General features: G+C 39.5%; 1 protein-coding gene across 4 annotated transcripts in view; it reads left to right on the top strand.

The window, feature by feature from the left end:
• The first annotated feature begins 305 nt into the window (after nt 1-305).
• Nucleotides 306-17,439, top strand: part of UBE2E3 (ubiquitin conjugating enzyme E2 E3) — a 125,926-nt gene continuing 108,792 nt past the window's right edge. The window contains exons 1-4 of one of the 4 annotated variants that reach the window (XM_058189436.1): nt 365-462; nt 1,180-1,220; nt 2,003-2,196; nt 4,536-4,586. In XM_058189436.1, coding sequence (XP_058045419.1) covers nt 2,003-2,196; nt 4,536-4,586 — 245 coding nt within the window. In that variant the 5' untranslated portion in view covers nt 365-462; nt 1,180-1,220. Of the gene's footprint in view, nt 463-661; nt 679-866; nt 1,221-2,002; nt 2,197-4,535; nt 4,587-17,439 lie in introns of those variants that run through there. The other 3 variants (XM_058189446.1, XM_058189426.1, XM_058189417.1) reach the window with 3 other exon arrangements.

Genomic DNA, 17,439 nt, shown 5'->3' with positions numbered 1-17,439 from the left:
CAAGGTTCTGAAACCGAACGTAGCGACACACGGGAGCGGAGGAACGTTCGAGTCTTCCTTCGTTCCATCCGGCCTGTTCCTCGAGGGAGGGGAAGACGGGGGGAGTAGTCGATCCCGGGTCCACGTTACCCTCTACCCCACCGCGGGAGTCGCTTGGAGGAGGGGAAGGAAGAGGGAAAAAAAAAGAGAGAGAGAGAGAGAGAGAAGGCCTCGCCAGCGCCACCCCTCGGCCGTCGAGCCTACTGCGCCTCCCCCTTTCTCACTCGCTCACTCTTCCCCCCACCCCCACCCCCCCGCTCCGACTCTCAATGTTCCACACTGCCCGGCCACAGAGCGTCCTCTGCTGCTTTATTTCCCCCCCGGCTGCTTCCATCCCCCTCTCCAAGGACATTTTCTCTCCCCTTCCCTCCCCCCTCCATCCCTCCCCTCCGATCTAAACGTCGGGACAGGACGCCTGCGAAGGTAAAGGAGAAAAGGGTTAGGTGGCTGCATCAGGAGCCTGGGCGAGCAATGGTGGGGGGAAGAGAGAGGAGGGGGGGGGAGCGGGTGGGGGGGCGAGAGAGAGAGAGAGCGAAAGGGAGAGATTGGTAGAGGGAGCTTTGTTCTTGTTTTCAGCGCTCGCTGCCTGGCGGTGGTCAGGAGAGCCAGAGGAACCGGACTGAGTTCACGCCTCACTTGGTGCGCACACACCACACTGGCCGTGGTGGAAAGCTTCCTACCATAACAGCCTCTCCATACCTCCTGGCTGGGAGCTCGGCTCTCCCTACAGAGCCAAGAGGAGGAGGAGGAGGGGAGGGGGAGGAGGAGGAGAAGGAGAAGGAGAAGGAGGGGGCGGCGAGGGGGGGGGGAACGGCGACGACGACGACGACGACGACAACGGCTGTGTATGTGTGTCTGTCTGTTTGTGTGTGTGTGTGTGTACGCGAGGGAGAGAGAAAGAGAGAGAGAGAGAACGAGGGCAAAGCTTCAGCTTCTGCCCTGCTGCTGCAATTTTTTTTTTCACGAGGACCAACCAACCTTTTCTTTCTCGGGTTTTTTTTTTAAATTATACAATACAAATATCCAACCGCCTCCCATCCCCAGTTTCATCTTTCCGGGAATTTTTTTAAAATTTTTATTATTATTATTTTTTTTAAAAAAAGAGGGGGCAGGAAAAAAATATGTCGGTCTGTTTTGTAGAAACTGATCAAGACTCGGTGGCGTTGAAAGCTTTCCAGAAGGTGCAGTTTGAATTATGCTTCTTCTTTTCCTTCCTCCTCCTCCTCCTTTCTTTCTTTCTCTCTCTCTCTCTCTCCCCCACCCCCATTTCCAGCCTACTCTGTAGTGACCAAATGTAATTCTTGTTGATGGCCGTGCCAACAGAACCCGAGCTGGCTGATTTCTGACAGAGAAAAAACATTGGAGTCTGAAATAGCAAATCCTTTCCAGCTATTTAAATAGAAGGAGACAAGAGGGAGTGGGTCATTTATTGCTTTGGTTTGGGCCTCCCCATTTGTATAACAGCTCAAGTATTGTTATTGGCAATATATTGGGGGAGGAGGAGAATATGGTTGACTTCACTCCTTCTGCTCCAGTGTAAATATTTACAGGGCATTTATGAGGGTTTTTTTTCTTTAAAAAGGGGCAATGTTTACAGCGTGTCATGGGTTATTAATGCCTATGCTTGAACATTTTGCGAAATTTGCCTCACACCTTTAAAAATTGAATGATTGATATACTTATCTGAAGAATTGTAGAACTGAGCCTGTAAAATGAAATGTGAAAACAGAATATATATTTAAAAAGAGATTCCTTCCTTTCTTTTCTTCCTCCCTCCCTCCCTCTTGGTAACTGTTGCTCTATAACATGAAACTGAAACTTTTAAAAGAATTGTTCAACCATTGAGTTGTAAGGGGGTCTGGAGTAATTCCACTCGGATTGAGTGGCTTGCACTCCACTTAGTTAACTGATATTCTTTTGTCCCATTCCTTTCCTTTTGCTCCTTCCCCCGACGTTTCCCAAGATGTCCAGTGATAGACAAAGGTCAGATGATGAAAGCCCAAGTACCAGCAGTGGTAGTTCAGACGCAGATCAGAGGGACCCACCAGCACCTGAGCCCGAGGAACAGGAAGAAAGAAAACCTTCTGCAACACAGCAGAAGAAAAATACCAAACTCTCCAGCAAAACTACTGCTAAACTATCTACTAGTGCTAAAAGGTAACAACTCCAAACACCTGAAACATTCCTCCCTCCCTCTCTCTTTAGGGGAAAAGGAGCAGGAGAGAAGCTTGATGAGAAGGCACTTAATGTAAAGGGGCAAACTTTGTTCTTTGATGAAAAGGCCTGTAATAAGAGATGGCTTTAAGGTTAGCATCTAGTTTCCGCAGGGCCTCTGGCTCAGATTTCTTTGGGATTTCTTCACCCAACCCATTTGCCAGGTTGAAGATGGAGGTGTGGGTGGGTTGTGTAGGCAGGTTCTTAATAATCTGATAACTATATTATTATGGAAAGCACATGTGATGATGAACCCCACTCTGTGAAGGGGGTCCTCTTGCCATCTGCTGGGCTCTGGTTAGCTCCACTTGGCCCATGTGTATTTTTGCATGAGTGACACCTTGTTGATGAACATGTTGATTCAGGCAAGAAGGCCCACTTCTAGATTCTCATCTTTTATAGCTGTTTGGTGAGAGGGTGGCACCTTGAAATAATGACCCTTTCATTGGCTATTTTATTTTCAATTGAGATTCTTTGGATGCTCTGAAAAAAAGATGTTTTGCAAGTTATATGAATTCTGTGGGGGTAGTTTCTTTTAGAGCACTCTTTCAGGTCAACATGGATGGGGGTGTGTGTGGGGAGGGGATTGTAGGTAATTGAAATGCAAGAAGGGCTGTTAACTTGGCTATCTCCTACCTTTGTAGTCCAGCAATCTATTGATTTTCCTTTGATCTGTGAAGTTTCAAAAACTTGAGAACCTTTTACAGGTTGTCCCTAAGTGAACAATATCACTATCTGCATGTAGAGTTTTTCACAGCTTTGCTTTCAAGAAGCACATGTGCTTTTAATTTTCTTTAATAGCCATTTGAGTTGGGCGAGCTTGAAATACATTGAATCTTGCCTCTTTGGAGGTAACTGAGCAATCCCTTCTCCTAAACCTCTATTTCACCTAGGAATCCACATTACAATATCTGGTAGTCTATCTGTCAAATGGCATCAGACAAGTTTAAAAGTGCAAGCCATTTTTGTTAAAATTTGTAGTAGTTTGAACACTTAAGTGGGCCAATATGCTTGTGGGTAAAACATGTTGCTATTGTAAAGTAGAGTTTCATTAGGAATCTTGAAATGTTTCATTGTACTTTAAACGCTGCCCGTATTATATGAGGACAATATTAACTTTTACCAATTTCTCATTTAAAATAATGTACTAAATTGAGCATAAATGAAAATGAAATGTTTATGATAAATCTATTAAAAACAGGACATTAATCTTTTTTAAAAAACTTGATGCATTTAAAGTAACTCTGCCAGCTGCTGTCACAAAATAATTTGTACAAGATGTTTGTTGTGGAGAAAATGACTCTGAATGTTTTCCTAATACATTTGGTGTTTTGAAATTTTATCCCCACTTTTTAGTTTCCTAGCTTGTGTAAATTCTTGTAGAGCACAAGTCTTAAATATTTAAACTATATCTAGTTTATACCATAATGCATTTTCTATCAAAAAGGATAAATTACCTGAACTTTTAAAATCTTCAATATTTGCTTCCCCTAAAATATTTTGTTCTGGGAATAAATTACAGACCCTCCATCCTTTTGATATCTTTTTTGTTAAATTAATAAAACTGATTAATTTTTTTTAGTTACTGACACATTATAAATTCTGTCCAGGGGCTGGATCCATCACTGATAATATTGGTATGTGTTTTATTGAACAGGGTCATTTAGCAAATCTTCAATACAAATATTGGGAAAGAGGAAAGAAAGGTAGGGGGAAACATGCATCTAAAGTTATCAGTTGATTTTGCTCCGATCACTTGACTGCATAGTTACGAAGTGAACTGAAATGCTAAAATTCACTGTCTGAAGTGGAGAAAAAATCCAACCAAAAATATTTACTATGTAATCGGTTTTTGGCTGTAACTCCTTCAGTTATTGGTACAAAGTCATTCTGAAATCTTCTTATATTTCCTCTTTCCCTCCCCTTGCCTACCTTCCTGGTTTCATTTGCATATATGATTTTTTTTTATTAAAAAAAATCCTTTATAAAGAATGGAGGAAACTCCTAAGACTCACTTTTTAGAGATCTCTGAAGGGATTCCTGCCAGGCTGAGGTGTAAATGCTCTCTCTGTTTACCATAACAGAGCAGGAAAAAAGCTGTAAAGTTTCTGTGTCCTGGGATTTGGGTTGTGCCTGTGAGAACAAAGAGGAAGCAGCCATGTTAGCATTACAGAAGGCAAAACCAATCTTGCATTTAACTGCATGGTGGTAGAGGGCAGTGTAATTCCCTGATTTATTCAACTGTCTCAAATGCTTTGTGCCTGTTCTCATTTTGCCAACAGAATTCAGAAGGAGCTAGCCGAAATCACCCTGGATCCACCTCCGAACTGCAGGTATGAGACAATCAATTACCCGGCCTTTGGGGGTGCTGATGCAGTTTGGGGGGGGGGCGGAATGATGTGCAGATAAAAAAAAAAGTTAAGGTGATTGGAAGATTGCTCAGCAACAGAACTGTGCCGTTTTGCAGTATCTGTAGATGAATATCAGATAAAGCAGGAATTGTAAACGGCAAGAGGAACAAGTGTCATGAAATGGCTTTGACAGAAGGTTTGATTGTCAGTGGTACAGGGTAAATGCCATATATGTTGAAAATATTTGCCTTTGTTAACAAGTGTTTTGTTGTGTACATTTAAGCTAAATAGTGATGTGATCATGGATGTGATGTCTTACTTTAGGACTTAGGAGATATTGGATATTTGAGGCTTATGACAACATGAACTTAACTTGCATCTGAAAAAAAAAAGATATGGTTTCTCTTTCCAACTTCAAGTTATGGTATCAGTTTCAAAGATAATTTAAATGTCATATATTTCCTGATTGGATGATATTCCAGGATAATATAATGTAGAAATAATTTTGTAGCTTTGGGGAGATAGTAAATTATTGGATGATTATTTTGCATAGAATTCTAAGTCAGTATAGGTGAATAATTCAGTTTTTGAGTGAAAGAGTGGTTCAGAAGTTCTTATATGCCAGTTGAAAGATTCCCTCCCTTTTTTAAAAAATTAGGAATATGCTGTTTTTTGTTTTGAAAAATTAGCAATGGGTTGCTTTAAGCAAAATTGCAATTGTGAAATTTCCAGTGTTGGAAAATAAAGTTATTCAAGGTTGTGGCTGAAACTTGTATTGATTCTTGTTCTTAATCAATTTGTTACGTACCACAGTTTTCACTGACCATTATGTTGAATGCATGGCTGGTGCGAAGGAATATTGCAGCATTTTTTGTAAATGACTGCTATTTAATTGGATTCTGGGGAAAGGACTATCAAAGCCATGGAGGCTTGCTGTTGCTTTTCTGGTACAAGTGTGTGTATATGTATGTGTGTGATTAGCTTCCTAGAGCATTTCAATCCTAAAATGTAATATTTATCATTTTTTTAAAAAAAATAATTGATGGTTACTGGTAAGTCCCTTACTTTGGTGCTGCAGATCCAATGCCATTTGGAAGCTTGTGGTACAACAAGTTAAACTAGAACACTTGTGGGCTTTTGGTACAGTTGTCGATCTGTCAAATCACAGTCTGGCATTCGCTTCTTTAAGCAGTGAAAGAGAATATCTTAGACTGGCTGTAAAGCAAATGAGCTATGAGGGTAGAACTCCTAGATTGCAGCTATTCCTGGATTGTGGGGAGATTTGGACTAGACACTGGACAATCTCTACACCTGGAAAAGAAGGAATAATGACGTACTGTGCTTTTCGTAAGGATTACTGCAGCATCCCTAGAGCTTTGGCTGAAAAATGGTCTTTGTGTTTTGGAAAAGAATGGCCACTTTCCTTTGGGCAACTTTTGTCACCTCATTTTTCTGTCCTTTCATTCGCCACTCACTACCCTTTGGAATCACTTTGGCTCTCTGAAAGGCAATAGTGGGTGAGCAGGGCGTGTGCGCACACACGAGTGTGAGAATGAACAGGTAGGATAGGCGGATAACTTTACTGCAAACTCTAAATGAAAACCGTTATGGATTATGCTGCTGAACGATATTTGACTATGACTATGAACGATATTTTGCCTCGAGGGACAACTTTTTTTTTTTATTTGGTTCTGTAGTGATATCCAGGAGAATAGGTTAGTAATGCTTATTCTCCTCTGCAGCGCTACAGATCCTTTGGGGTAGGCAGGTGAACTTTGCAGTGTAATAAAACTCCATGAAGAGTTTTTCTTTTTTCTTTCTCCGAAAGGAAAAGGAGTAGTAGAAGAAGAAGAGCAAATGAATGCGGAAAGAAAAATCAATAACGGATCTCATTTTGAAAATTATTTTCCCTTCTTCCCTCCCCTCCCCCCTTTCCAGGGAATCATTTCTTTTTGTTCTTGTTGACCCTTTGCTCCTTCCATTTTTTGGGGGGTGGGTGGGTTGTGTGTGATTCCTCAACCTCTGGGTCCTTTCTCTGCTACAAGAGCCTCAAAGAAGGGGGTCAGTTTTCAGCTGGACTAGACTTTGCAGATTACATACATGGTGCAGAGAAAGGCACCATGTATGTTGTGGGAACAACCCTTCCTTTCCCTGAGGTAAAGTGTCTTGTGCGCAGGAGCCACCACGGCTAAGCATCAGAGCATGTCCAGGCCAGACATTTATGATTAGCCAAGAGTAGCAAATATACCTCTGCTCCGACAAGGTCGTGGAGACTGTAAGCGGTGTGAAAGAATTCTTTGTGTAAGTCTTCCAGGATAAGTAGGCCAGTTTAATGGTGCCTTGCCTGAGAGTTTCCCCCTCCCCCCACATTGCTGCAGCTGGCAAAGGGAATTCCCCTCCCTGAATTCCTGGTGATGTGGGTGGAGATCAGGATGGGCTTTCCTAATTAAAAGGAGGGGGAGGGGAGTCCAGTTTTGGAATCTGAGATAAAAAGGAGGTCTTAAATTTGCTTGTGAAGGTTTGCCAAAAAAAAAACAAAAAAAACCCAAACACCCACACCAAAAGACCTGAATCCTTTTAATATTCAGATTTATCTTAGGAAGAACATTATCTCTGCCCAAATAAGTGCTCCACTTTCAAGAGGCAATTAGATTCTTCTGTTAATACAATACAGTTTGGCAAGATGCATATTGTGTGCTGCTTGCAGGATGAGACAAAAACCCGAAGAGGAAAAAGTGGGTTTGCTATAAAAGAGGTATTTTTTTCCTCCCTCTGAGGGTTGCTGCTTTTGTTAAGGAATACCATGGCTTTTCTTTGTATTAGAACTTGGTTTAGCTCCAGCAGTGCTCTTGAAAGCTTCTAACAACTGTTTCAAAGTTGTGTTTTGTCTTCAGAAACCCATTCCCAAGTATATGTGCTTTTGGAGAACAGCTCTTTTTAATGAAATAGCCAATTTTTTTTACTAAAAAAACAACTGAATTCGACAATTGGAAGAAGGAATCATTATCCTGGACTGTATTTTGGCAAATGTCAGAATCTGTACTGAATGTATGAACGGCTGATACAAATGAAATAGTATTTTGTAGCTGGAAATAGGATATATGGAATTTGGATTGTCACGGTTAACATTGCAAAGGCAAATGTGCCCTTTAATTAAGTTCAATTATTACATGAACACACCGTGCAAAGGGTGTGTGTGTGGCAATAGCAAAGTGATGTGTGCTTCAGCTTCCTTTCAGGATCTTTGTTATTACTGTTATTTACTACTTTTATCCAGTCCACAGTTCTGGGGTTTCTTAGTGCCCTCCATCCAAATTGGCGTGGCCAAGCTTTATTTCTTAAAAAAAAAAGAAAAAAGGTATGTGGCCACCTGCGGAGACATAACCACATCAAAGTTCCTTACATCCAAATAGAGAGCCCTTAAAGCAATAAAGGCAGGCTGTGATCTTTGTTGTTGTTTTATGGTGGGGATCTGAGAATAGGAATTCTGCTAAATCTCCTTTGTTGAGTTAACATCCAAGGTGACATTTGAACCTGGGACACTTTTGTTTCTAGTAGCTGAGATTCCTAACTGTTGCAGAGCAGTACTAGGCTCAGAGTGGTCAGATTTTGCAAGTTCTGCCTTGGAGAATTGGACAAAAGGATACGTTTGACTTATGGTTGATTGTAAGAGTTGCTGTTTCTATTTTCTGCTTTTAGTAGTACCAGTTACTTATGTACTCCAAATGTAGAGCAGTAGGTGGAAAGCTTCAGCTATCTGACTTTCTTTTGCAGTTTGTGTGTGCAAAATTTTTCCTAGTGATGTCAGTCAGTTTACAAGGTGGGTTTGCAACATGTGGGCCTCCAGATTTTGTTGAGATACGACTTCCGGCCTTCCTCAGCATTACTCATGCTGGCAGGCATTGCTAGGAATTGTAGGTTAGCAACATCTAAAAAGCTACAATTTCCCCCTCCCTTCTTCTTCCAAATGAGTTATAAATAGGGCTTCAATCACTCTTCAAGTGTATACTTAGTTTGGAATTGTAATAAGGAAGAGAATAAAGATTTGCCTTGTTCTTTCTTGAAAAAAAGGAGATCCGTCTTCTCAATTACTTAAACTAGCTTTCCCAAATTGGTGCCAGCAAATGTCATATATTACAGAAGAATATGGGAATTGTAGTCCAGGTTTCCTTAATTGAGAAAGGCAGGTTTAAAGCCTTAGTATTTTAGTGTGATAGACATTCAACAAAGTGAAATCTTCCCAAAGTTAAGTTTTTCATTGTCCGAGTGAAATGGAATCACAAATGTTAAAAGGAAACTTGGCTGCTTCTTGGGCCAGAATGATACTAATGTGCAAAGGAAATGATTGAATTACTTTAGGGTTGCTGTGCGTTATTTTGTTTGTATGTATAATTAGGGAGCCACTCTGCTAAATGTAATTGGGGATAATTTACCATGCAACAAACGTTGGCTTTCCTCATTGACTATGACTATTGCAAACATCGCCGCTTGCTCCTTAATACAATTACATTTAACACTCTTTAACTGATGAATGTGACTATTTTGCAGTTTGCTGACAGTTTGGATTGCCTTTTTTATTTGTTGTCCTAATCCAACAACATTTCTGTTAGATTTCAATTTTCATGTTATCGTTCTGGCTTCTGTTTTGTTCAGATTCACACTTCACATTCTCGTGTAAGAATTTCTTATATTTCATCCATTTGCTGTATTTACATTTCACTTTTAGAGAGGTCTACTTCCTATTTTTATTTCAATCACACCGATCAAGGTTTCAATTTTTTCTTTAATGTAAAAAAGTTGAGTGTGATATTGTACATTTGGAAAAAAGTGTGGCACACATATCTTTGGTGCTATAGGGTGACTTAACTCCTATCCAACCTGAGCAGTATCATTGGAGCAGATGGGGAACTCCATACCAGTGGTGGGTTTCTACTGGTTTGCACTGGCTCCCGCAAACTGGTAATGGTGGTGGGAGACTCCACCCACCTGCCTGGACATCATCACGGACGCTCTGCGCATGTGTAGAAGGTTCTGCGCATGCACAGAAACGCCATGCGTGAGCGAAGCATGCATCTGCTTCCGGTTCCAAACCGGTAGTGAAGGTAAGAGGAACCCACTACTGCTCCATACTTTATTAAAGATGTAAATTCCCATGTTTCACACATGGTTAGGTTGACCTGTATAGACTTAGAATTCTAATACAAGTATTGGCAATAAAACTGAAAAAAGGCAATTGGAAGGCAAGGCAGCTTCATATTCATTTTTGTTAAATTTAAATGCCACCCATCTCACAAATGGGTGGAAAAACCAGCAGAAATATCAATGATCAGTGAAGGAAGAAGCAGTCAAATTTAAACATCCTCCAAGAGAAAAAAATATGTGCACCACCAGTTTAAGGTGCTTGGCCTTAGAAATACACACCATCGGTTATAGTCCAAAAAGTGACCGAGTCCAAGGGTGGTTTTATAATTTAATTTAAAATGATTATAATTTAATATGATTACCTCTCCCCTATATATTTCACAATCCTTCCTTATTTTGCTCAACTCTAAGTCAGCTTTAGAGGAATCGTGGACTTTTTGTGTACTCCTGCACTAGATAATCAACCTGTTCCGTGGAAGAACATTTTGGAGGCCCATCAAGCAGGATGTGCTTTCCATAGCTGAATCTCAGATGTAAAGATAATTGAAGAAGAGACTGCATTGACATGAACAGAAACCTTCCAGATACTATGGCGGCAAATTGTGAAGGGCTTTAGGTATTCTTTGTGGCACGCCTGGGAGCCAGGACAATTGGCAAAGCCTTGTATAAGTATCATGATGTCATTATCCTGCTGCAAGGTTTTTGGATCAATTTCAGTTTCTTAAAGTGCCTTCGAACGCAGTATTATATAAAACACATTACGGCAGTCTGCCATAGAGATGAGGTAGTGTTGAGCATAAGCTCTAGTTGAAAACATTTTGTACCACCCTCTGCTCCATTGATAAATAAGGATCAGTTAATATCTCTGTAATATCCCATCCTTCAGAGGGATTATTACAACCCTATCAAGCCCAGAATATTCACTGTCCCTCTGCTTACAGGTCTTTGCTTTATATGAACTTTAGATCTATTGGGATGTATGGATGGGGAGAGTCTATGAATGTCAACAGGACCTTGCTACTGGTTTTGTCATAATGATGTACCGTATATACTCGAATATAAGCCGATCCGAGTATAAGCCGAGGTCCCCAATTTTACCCCAAAAACTGGGGTAAACTGGGGACTCGAGTATAAGCCGAGGGTGGGAAATGAGGCACCTACCGGTTGGGGAAACCCTCCCTCCCTCAGCTGAGAAGGCTGGCGGCTCCCCCGCCCCGCCCTCTCACTGCACCGGCAGGGCTTCCCCGCGCTAATGCAAAAGCCCGCCAAGTTTGCGCCGGTAAAATGTGAAAAAAGAAAAAAACTCAGTATAAGCCGTATATACTCGGTATAAGCCGAGGGCTTAAAAAAACTCGAGTATAAGCCGTATAGACCCGAGTATAAGCCGAGGGGACGTTTTTCAGCACAAAAAACGTGCTGAAAAACTCGGCTTATACTCGAGTATATACGGTAATTAGTGTCATACTATAAGCTCTTCCCTTTTCATACATTTTCATACATTTCATTCATGGTTAAGTTGACCTGTATAGCAGGGCTGAAATCTACTTACCTTCCTTACTGGCTTGGAAGTCCACACGATCGCTTTGCTCATGTGCACACACGCGTCACATGCATGTGCAGATCGTCTGCGCATGCGCAGAAGGTAAAAAACACATCACTTCCTGGTTAAAACCACCGGCCACAATCTCTACTGGATCGCGAGTTCTGGTCAGAAGTGGGTGCATTTCACCCCTGCTGTATAGACTCAGAATTAGAACACAAATATTGGCCCTAAAACTGAACAAAAATATTGATACATTTGTTAACATTTATATGCCACCTGTCTCACATGAAATGTTATGATTTAGCCATTTTACATCATATGCAAAATATGATATGGGTCTTTTATTGTATTTATTGAAATTGTAGTACAGCTTTCATTGCTGCCGCCTCCTATCCTCTGCCTCCCTGTCACAGATATCGCTTACAGAATAAGATTCCAATAAAGGAGAATATTTGTACCTCAGGGTTGAAATGAGGGATCCTTGGTGCTCTCTGAGCTTGGTTGTTTTCTTGCCGACGTTTCATTACTAGCCCTGATAATGTTGCCTAGTTTGGGTAATGAAACGTCCAGCAAGAAAACAACCAAACTCAGAGAGAACCCTTCAGAATAAGGTTCTAATAGATTATTAGATTCATAGTGTGCACCTTTCGGGTCTTTTTATGTGCAAACATAATTTTTAAACCTTTTCTTTACCTTCCCTTTGATCTCTCAAGACCACACTCTTTGTAAAAATAATAGCTCACTACTTCCAAAAAAGAAAAAAAAAGAATGACTTTAAAGCAAGCAAAGACTTCTGCTGTAAAATTAAGCTGTAGCTAAATTGCAGTCTTGGAATTACATAGAATCATCTGTACTGTGGTATTACTATTAAGTTTATTATTTCTGCTGATTATTTGCTAGACATATTTATGTCATTATGTGGTCATTTTAATGTGTGTTGCTTCACATTTGAATTTGAAGTGCGGGATAGAAGCAAATAATATTTTTCTGCTAAAAATATTACTGCTGAGAGCTATAATGGGATTTCTCGTCCTATCAGTAGTAAGGATAAAGTAGCAAATCTAAGTATTAATTTGGCTCAATTAGTACAATGACTCTTTATTTTATGTATTTATAATGTGCTTATTTATATCCAGTCCTTCCACAAGAGTTTTAGGATAGCTATTGTTGATGAGTTCAAGGTGCAGGATAGGAAACTGATGCTGAAAGGGAGTGGATGGAAACAGAAATAATTTTGTAGCCCTGTATTTAAATTCAGACTTATATACTTAATAAAAAAGAAAGACATTTAACACTAAAGAAAGAAGATGGATATATGAATGGATGGATACATTGATTGATGGATTTGTTCTACATGAGAAAATATTGTTTGTGATATGACATCTGGCAACCTGAATTTTAATTTCTCATAACATAAAATGTTAGCAGCAACAGTAAAATTCAGTAAAACTCAATTTTAAAAAAAGAAGCAGCAATACCAGTAGCAGTGGAATTTGTTTCACCCTCTCTGCTTTCATATTTTTCTGTACTGTTTGCTATTGTACCAGTTTGCAGCCAATCATCCATATTTTGAAAAAATCCACATTACATAAACATTCATTAGGCCTGGACTTCTAGGAAAAAAACACCCAGCCAAAAGTAGAGCCAATGACCATGGCAGAATGAACAGCTGATGAGTTAATCAACTCTTTGATACTTCCTCTCCAGACAAGGAAAGGACTTGAGATTGCCCACAAGTGCTCCAGAATGTTGCTCCTTGTGAGGAGACTTCAAGACAGCTGCCTCTGGTGGGTTTATAGCTCTGGGAATGTAGAGAATAACCATCTTGTTCAAACTGCTGTCAGTACCTTCAAAAGGGTACTGGGTGGAATATGTTCTTTGTTCAAATTCTTTTCACCTACTAGGAACATTGGGCCAACAAGTTTTAAATGAGTTTCATTCAATCTTTAGTGAATGAAATAGGGAATGGGGTTTTAAATACAAATTTACAGATTTTAAAAATTAGAGATGGGGGAAGAATTAAACAGCCAAAATAATTAAAACTCTGATTTAGAAAGTTACAAATGGATTTTAGGGACCACATAAATTTGAAATAAGGTTGTGGAATTAGTTATAAAGAATCCTTTCCATGAGAAAATGATTTTTGTTTTGAATTCTTATAAAAATGATTTTTTAAAAAAAAGACTTTAAAAATTGTCACTAGACAGAACTAGAAAGAACTAAAGATTAGAATTAAAGGAAAACATTTAAACTTGACTTACAAAAACACAGAATGAAGCAAATTATTTTATATACTGAAGGATATTTTTGAACAATGAACCCAGAAGTTGATTTTATAAAACTATCTGTGTCTAGAGAGATTGTTTTAAAAATTTTATTAAAGAGGAACAAGTTTTACCTGACAAGATTGTGACTTATTTGAAAGTGGATTTTAAAATGGCAGGCTACAGATTTGACATGGAAAAAGATGTTACGTTGGACATAAAAAAGAAACTTAGTGATATTTTATATAATAAAAGGGATATATAAATAATAAACCAAGAGATTGACATGGACAATTTTCCTATATTGGATTTACAAAAGATGTTTGTTAAACCTTTGAAGAATTTTTTGAGAAGGAACAAAAAAAAATCAATTGCTAGGACATTATTTCAAGGGACTAAAAATCAAGATTGTTAGAAGCAAAAGAAAGGAATATAAAGTTGATTTTTCTTTACAAAGAAGAGAACTGGGAAGAAAATTTCATTTATTATATTTTAAGAAGGTGAAGAAATTTCTATTTTTTCTTTACTATACTCTTATTTTTCTATTTTTCTTTTCTGCACCTTTTTTATTTTGTATTCTTATTGTAATTTTTAATAAAATTATAAACATGATTTTTCCAATAAAAAAACAATATGAATACAGTATGCTGAAGGAGATAAATAGAGAGATAGAGGTAGATAGACAGATAGAATCCATGTTGTTGGCATGTTTTTTTCCCCTTTGTTAAGCCATTTAAGCACCCTCTTGCTCCTGCCTATCTTTGCAGATACGATTCTCATGTATGGTTATTCTGGAGGAAGTTCAGTCCAAGGGAATTTAAAGCACAAGGGCATTGCAATTGAGGAGTATAATCCTATGTTTCTTTATTAATTCCCATTGAGTTTAATGGGACTTAAGTAGATGTGCACAAGAGGCCACCTTTAAGAAACTCTCTTTGGGAATATGGTTATGCATGTACGCAAATACTTTCTGCAAAAGAAAAAGAAAATAGATTTGGAATAGCGTGTAGAGCAGTGGTGAAATCCAATTTTTTTTACTACTGGTTCTGTAGGTGTGGCTTGGTGGGTGTGGCTTGGTGGGTGTGGCAGGAGAAGGATACTGCAAAATCTCCATTCCCACCCCACTCCAGGGGAAGGATACTGTAAAATCCCCATTCCATCCCCACTCCTGGGGGAAGGATATTGCAAAATCTCCAGTCTCAGATCTCTGGGGCCAGCCAGAGGTGGTATTTGCCAGTTCTCCAAACTACTCAACATTTCCACTACCGGTTCTCCGAACTGCTCAAAATTTCCGCTGCCAGTTCTCCAGAACCTGTCTGAACCTGCTGGATTTTATCCCTGGGTGTAGAGTTGGAACAATTTGTGGGAGTTTGGAGGCAGGTTTGATTCCTGTGAACCTGGTAAAGAGAAGGTAGCCAGTCATTTTCTGAATAGATGCAAACTCTGGGGTCTTCAGCCAGGAAAGAATAAAGTGAAGATGGGAGCGATTGATTAAATGTATTCAGATATTTTTTTAACCTTAGAATTACAGAATTGTAGGGTTCTGTGAAACCCAGTTTTTAAAAAAATAAAAATAAAGTAGAGATCTTTGGACAGCTGTTAATTGGACACAGTAAATAAAGCATTGGCTTGTTTCTCTTCAATCTCTCATATATGTCTTCTTCCATAATAGTTTCTTCCTTAACACAATTCATAGATTCTTCCAATATTAATTATGGGTTTTAGTATATTTTAACCTGTATTTATTTTCCTGTTTTGGTTTTCTTTAAAAAGAAAAAGGATTGTAGCGATATTGGACCAAGAGTGATGTTTTTGGTCAGGGGATGGTGTAAATTAATATAGAAGCAGTATGAGAAAAATCAATTATATGGAAAGAAAAATCTTTAAATAACTAACGTTCATTTCAAGTTTTCTATTGTTTTAGCTTGATTGTGTTTATTATCGTATGTTTTTATTTACTTATTTTCATTTATCAACTTTTTATCAAGAACTGTGGGAGTGAAATGATTAATGTGCACAATCTTTACTGATTTTTCCTACAGAACAATCCTGTGATAGGCTGGGAAACACGGCTCACTTAGTAAGCTTCACGGTTGATGGAGAATTTAAACCTGGGTTTCCTTAGTTGTAGATCAATATGACAATGTAGCTAATGTTGTTGTTTTTTTGCGAAACATAGTTTGTATCCAACTTGTTAAGATTTCTTGGTTTTCAACCTCTTCATGCACAAAATGACTATTATTGGTACACTATACCTTGAAAATTGATTGTCACTGTTGTTCCAGGCTGCAACGTGCATGCAGTTTCAAGGAGTTCACTTCGAGTTGCAAGCAATTATAGACAATAGCAGGGAAATGACCAGTGCATGCATGCACCAGAGCAAAAACTTGATTGAAATTCAAACCCAAGTCAATATTCAAGAGCGTAGTCCACAAACAGTCCAGCTGCTCAGGTGCTACAGAACAGTAGCCAGTTTATATGGAGTCAAATAGCCAGGTTTTCAGGCGGCATATGGGATTCAGAGATAAGAGAAGGAATTGAGGTTTGAGTGACTACTCCTATGGAGCTCTGATTTAGGTCAGTCACCTGGGTGCGGTCAAATTAAGGTCATCATTTCTTTTGTTTCTTGAGGAACCAAGCGTGGTGTGTGTGTGTGCTTAGTTCTCCAGAGGTTTGTGTGTGTGTGTGTTCTCTGCCAGCAATCATGCAGAACAGGAACAGAACAAGTTAGATGACCTCTGTCATATTACTTGTTCTACGCCTCTTCTGGATGATTATTAGCAGAGTCTAGGTGCTAGATTGCTTCCGGGTTCCTGTGGCTGGCATTCATCCAGAGCTGGCATCTCCCCATGCTAGTCCTTTTTCTCCCTTGGAAAAAGACAGCTGGAGACCATGGCAGTTGTGAAGATTTAATCAAACAGAGACACCAAATTGGGAGTTTGCAGGTGGGCTCATATCCTTTTATCTCCAGCTTTGCATTGGAGACCCTGAGGGCTTTCCAAGTCAATCGTCTCATGCTAATGTGTGACACTAAACTGCATCCAGGGCATTATAATATCAGGGAAAATAAATGTAGTTAATGCATAGCAGTATCTTGTTAATGAGAGTTCCAGTCTAATCTCTGTGGAGGGTGTAATTCTTCAGTGTTTGGGGAAAAAACTCAGTCTCTGAATTCACAGCTCTATTCAGGTGCTATAGAAACTGGAGAGTTTGCCAAGTGTGTGCTCAATTCTTTCTCCTGAAGACTTGGGTACATTCAACTTGAGAATCTTAGCTGGGATGGAAGCCAGTGCACGTCTGAAGATTTGCTAGTAATATGGCTGGATTTTAGGGAAGCATCTGGATATCACAGTGGCTTAGTGAATTAAATTTGGGGCAGAAATAACAGAATGGAGCGATGAGTTTTGTAACTCAAATACTCTTCAGAAGTCCAAAAGAAATTGATTCACTTTTTTGATGCAATGTGGAAAACAATTCTGTTCTAATTCCACAACAGGAGGCCCTTGTTTTTCTCCCAGATACACCTATTGCAGGTTGTTGAGATTTGATTCTATTCCATACTAGGTATTCTTCTGATCATTTTATTTCATTGCAGCTGTGGTATTTCTTGTTAAGGCTTTGCACCAAGGAGGCAATCACACTCCCTTCCCACTGTATATATTGCAGGCTCAGAAAGGTTAGATCAGTAGATTGCAGAGAATTGGGAAGCCATGCAGACAAGACGGTCTCTACCTAATAGAATGGAAGACTTGCCCTCTGGATGTGGTAGCTGCCAGCTTTAAACTATGGACTTCTTTCTTCTGCCTTTTCAAATCAATGGCCGTGTGGTTTCCTGCCCTGGAAAATTTCTGTCTCTTGTTTACAAGCTCCCTTTCTCCAGCATCAG

This window comes from Ahaetulla prasina, chromosome 1, assembly GCF_028640845.1.
Source record: "Ahaetulla prasina isolate Xishuangbanna chromosome 1, ASM2864084v1, whole genome shotgun sequence".
In the NCBI taxonomy this organism is placed as follows: Eukaryota; Metazoa; Chordata; class Lepidosauria; order Squamata; family Colubridae; genus Ahaetulla; species Ahaetulla prasina.
This window is presented reverse-complemented; position numbering and strand designations above follow the sequence as displayed.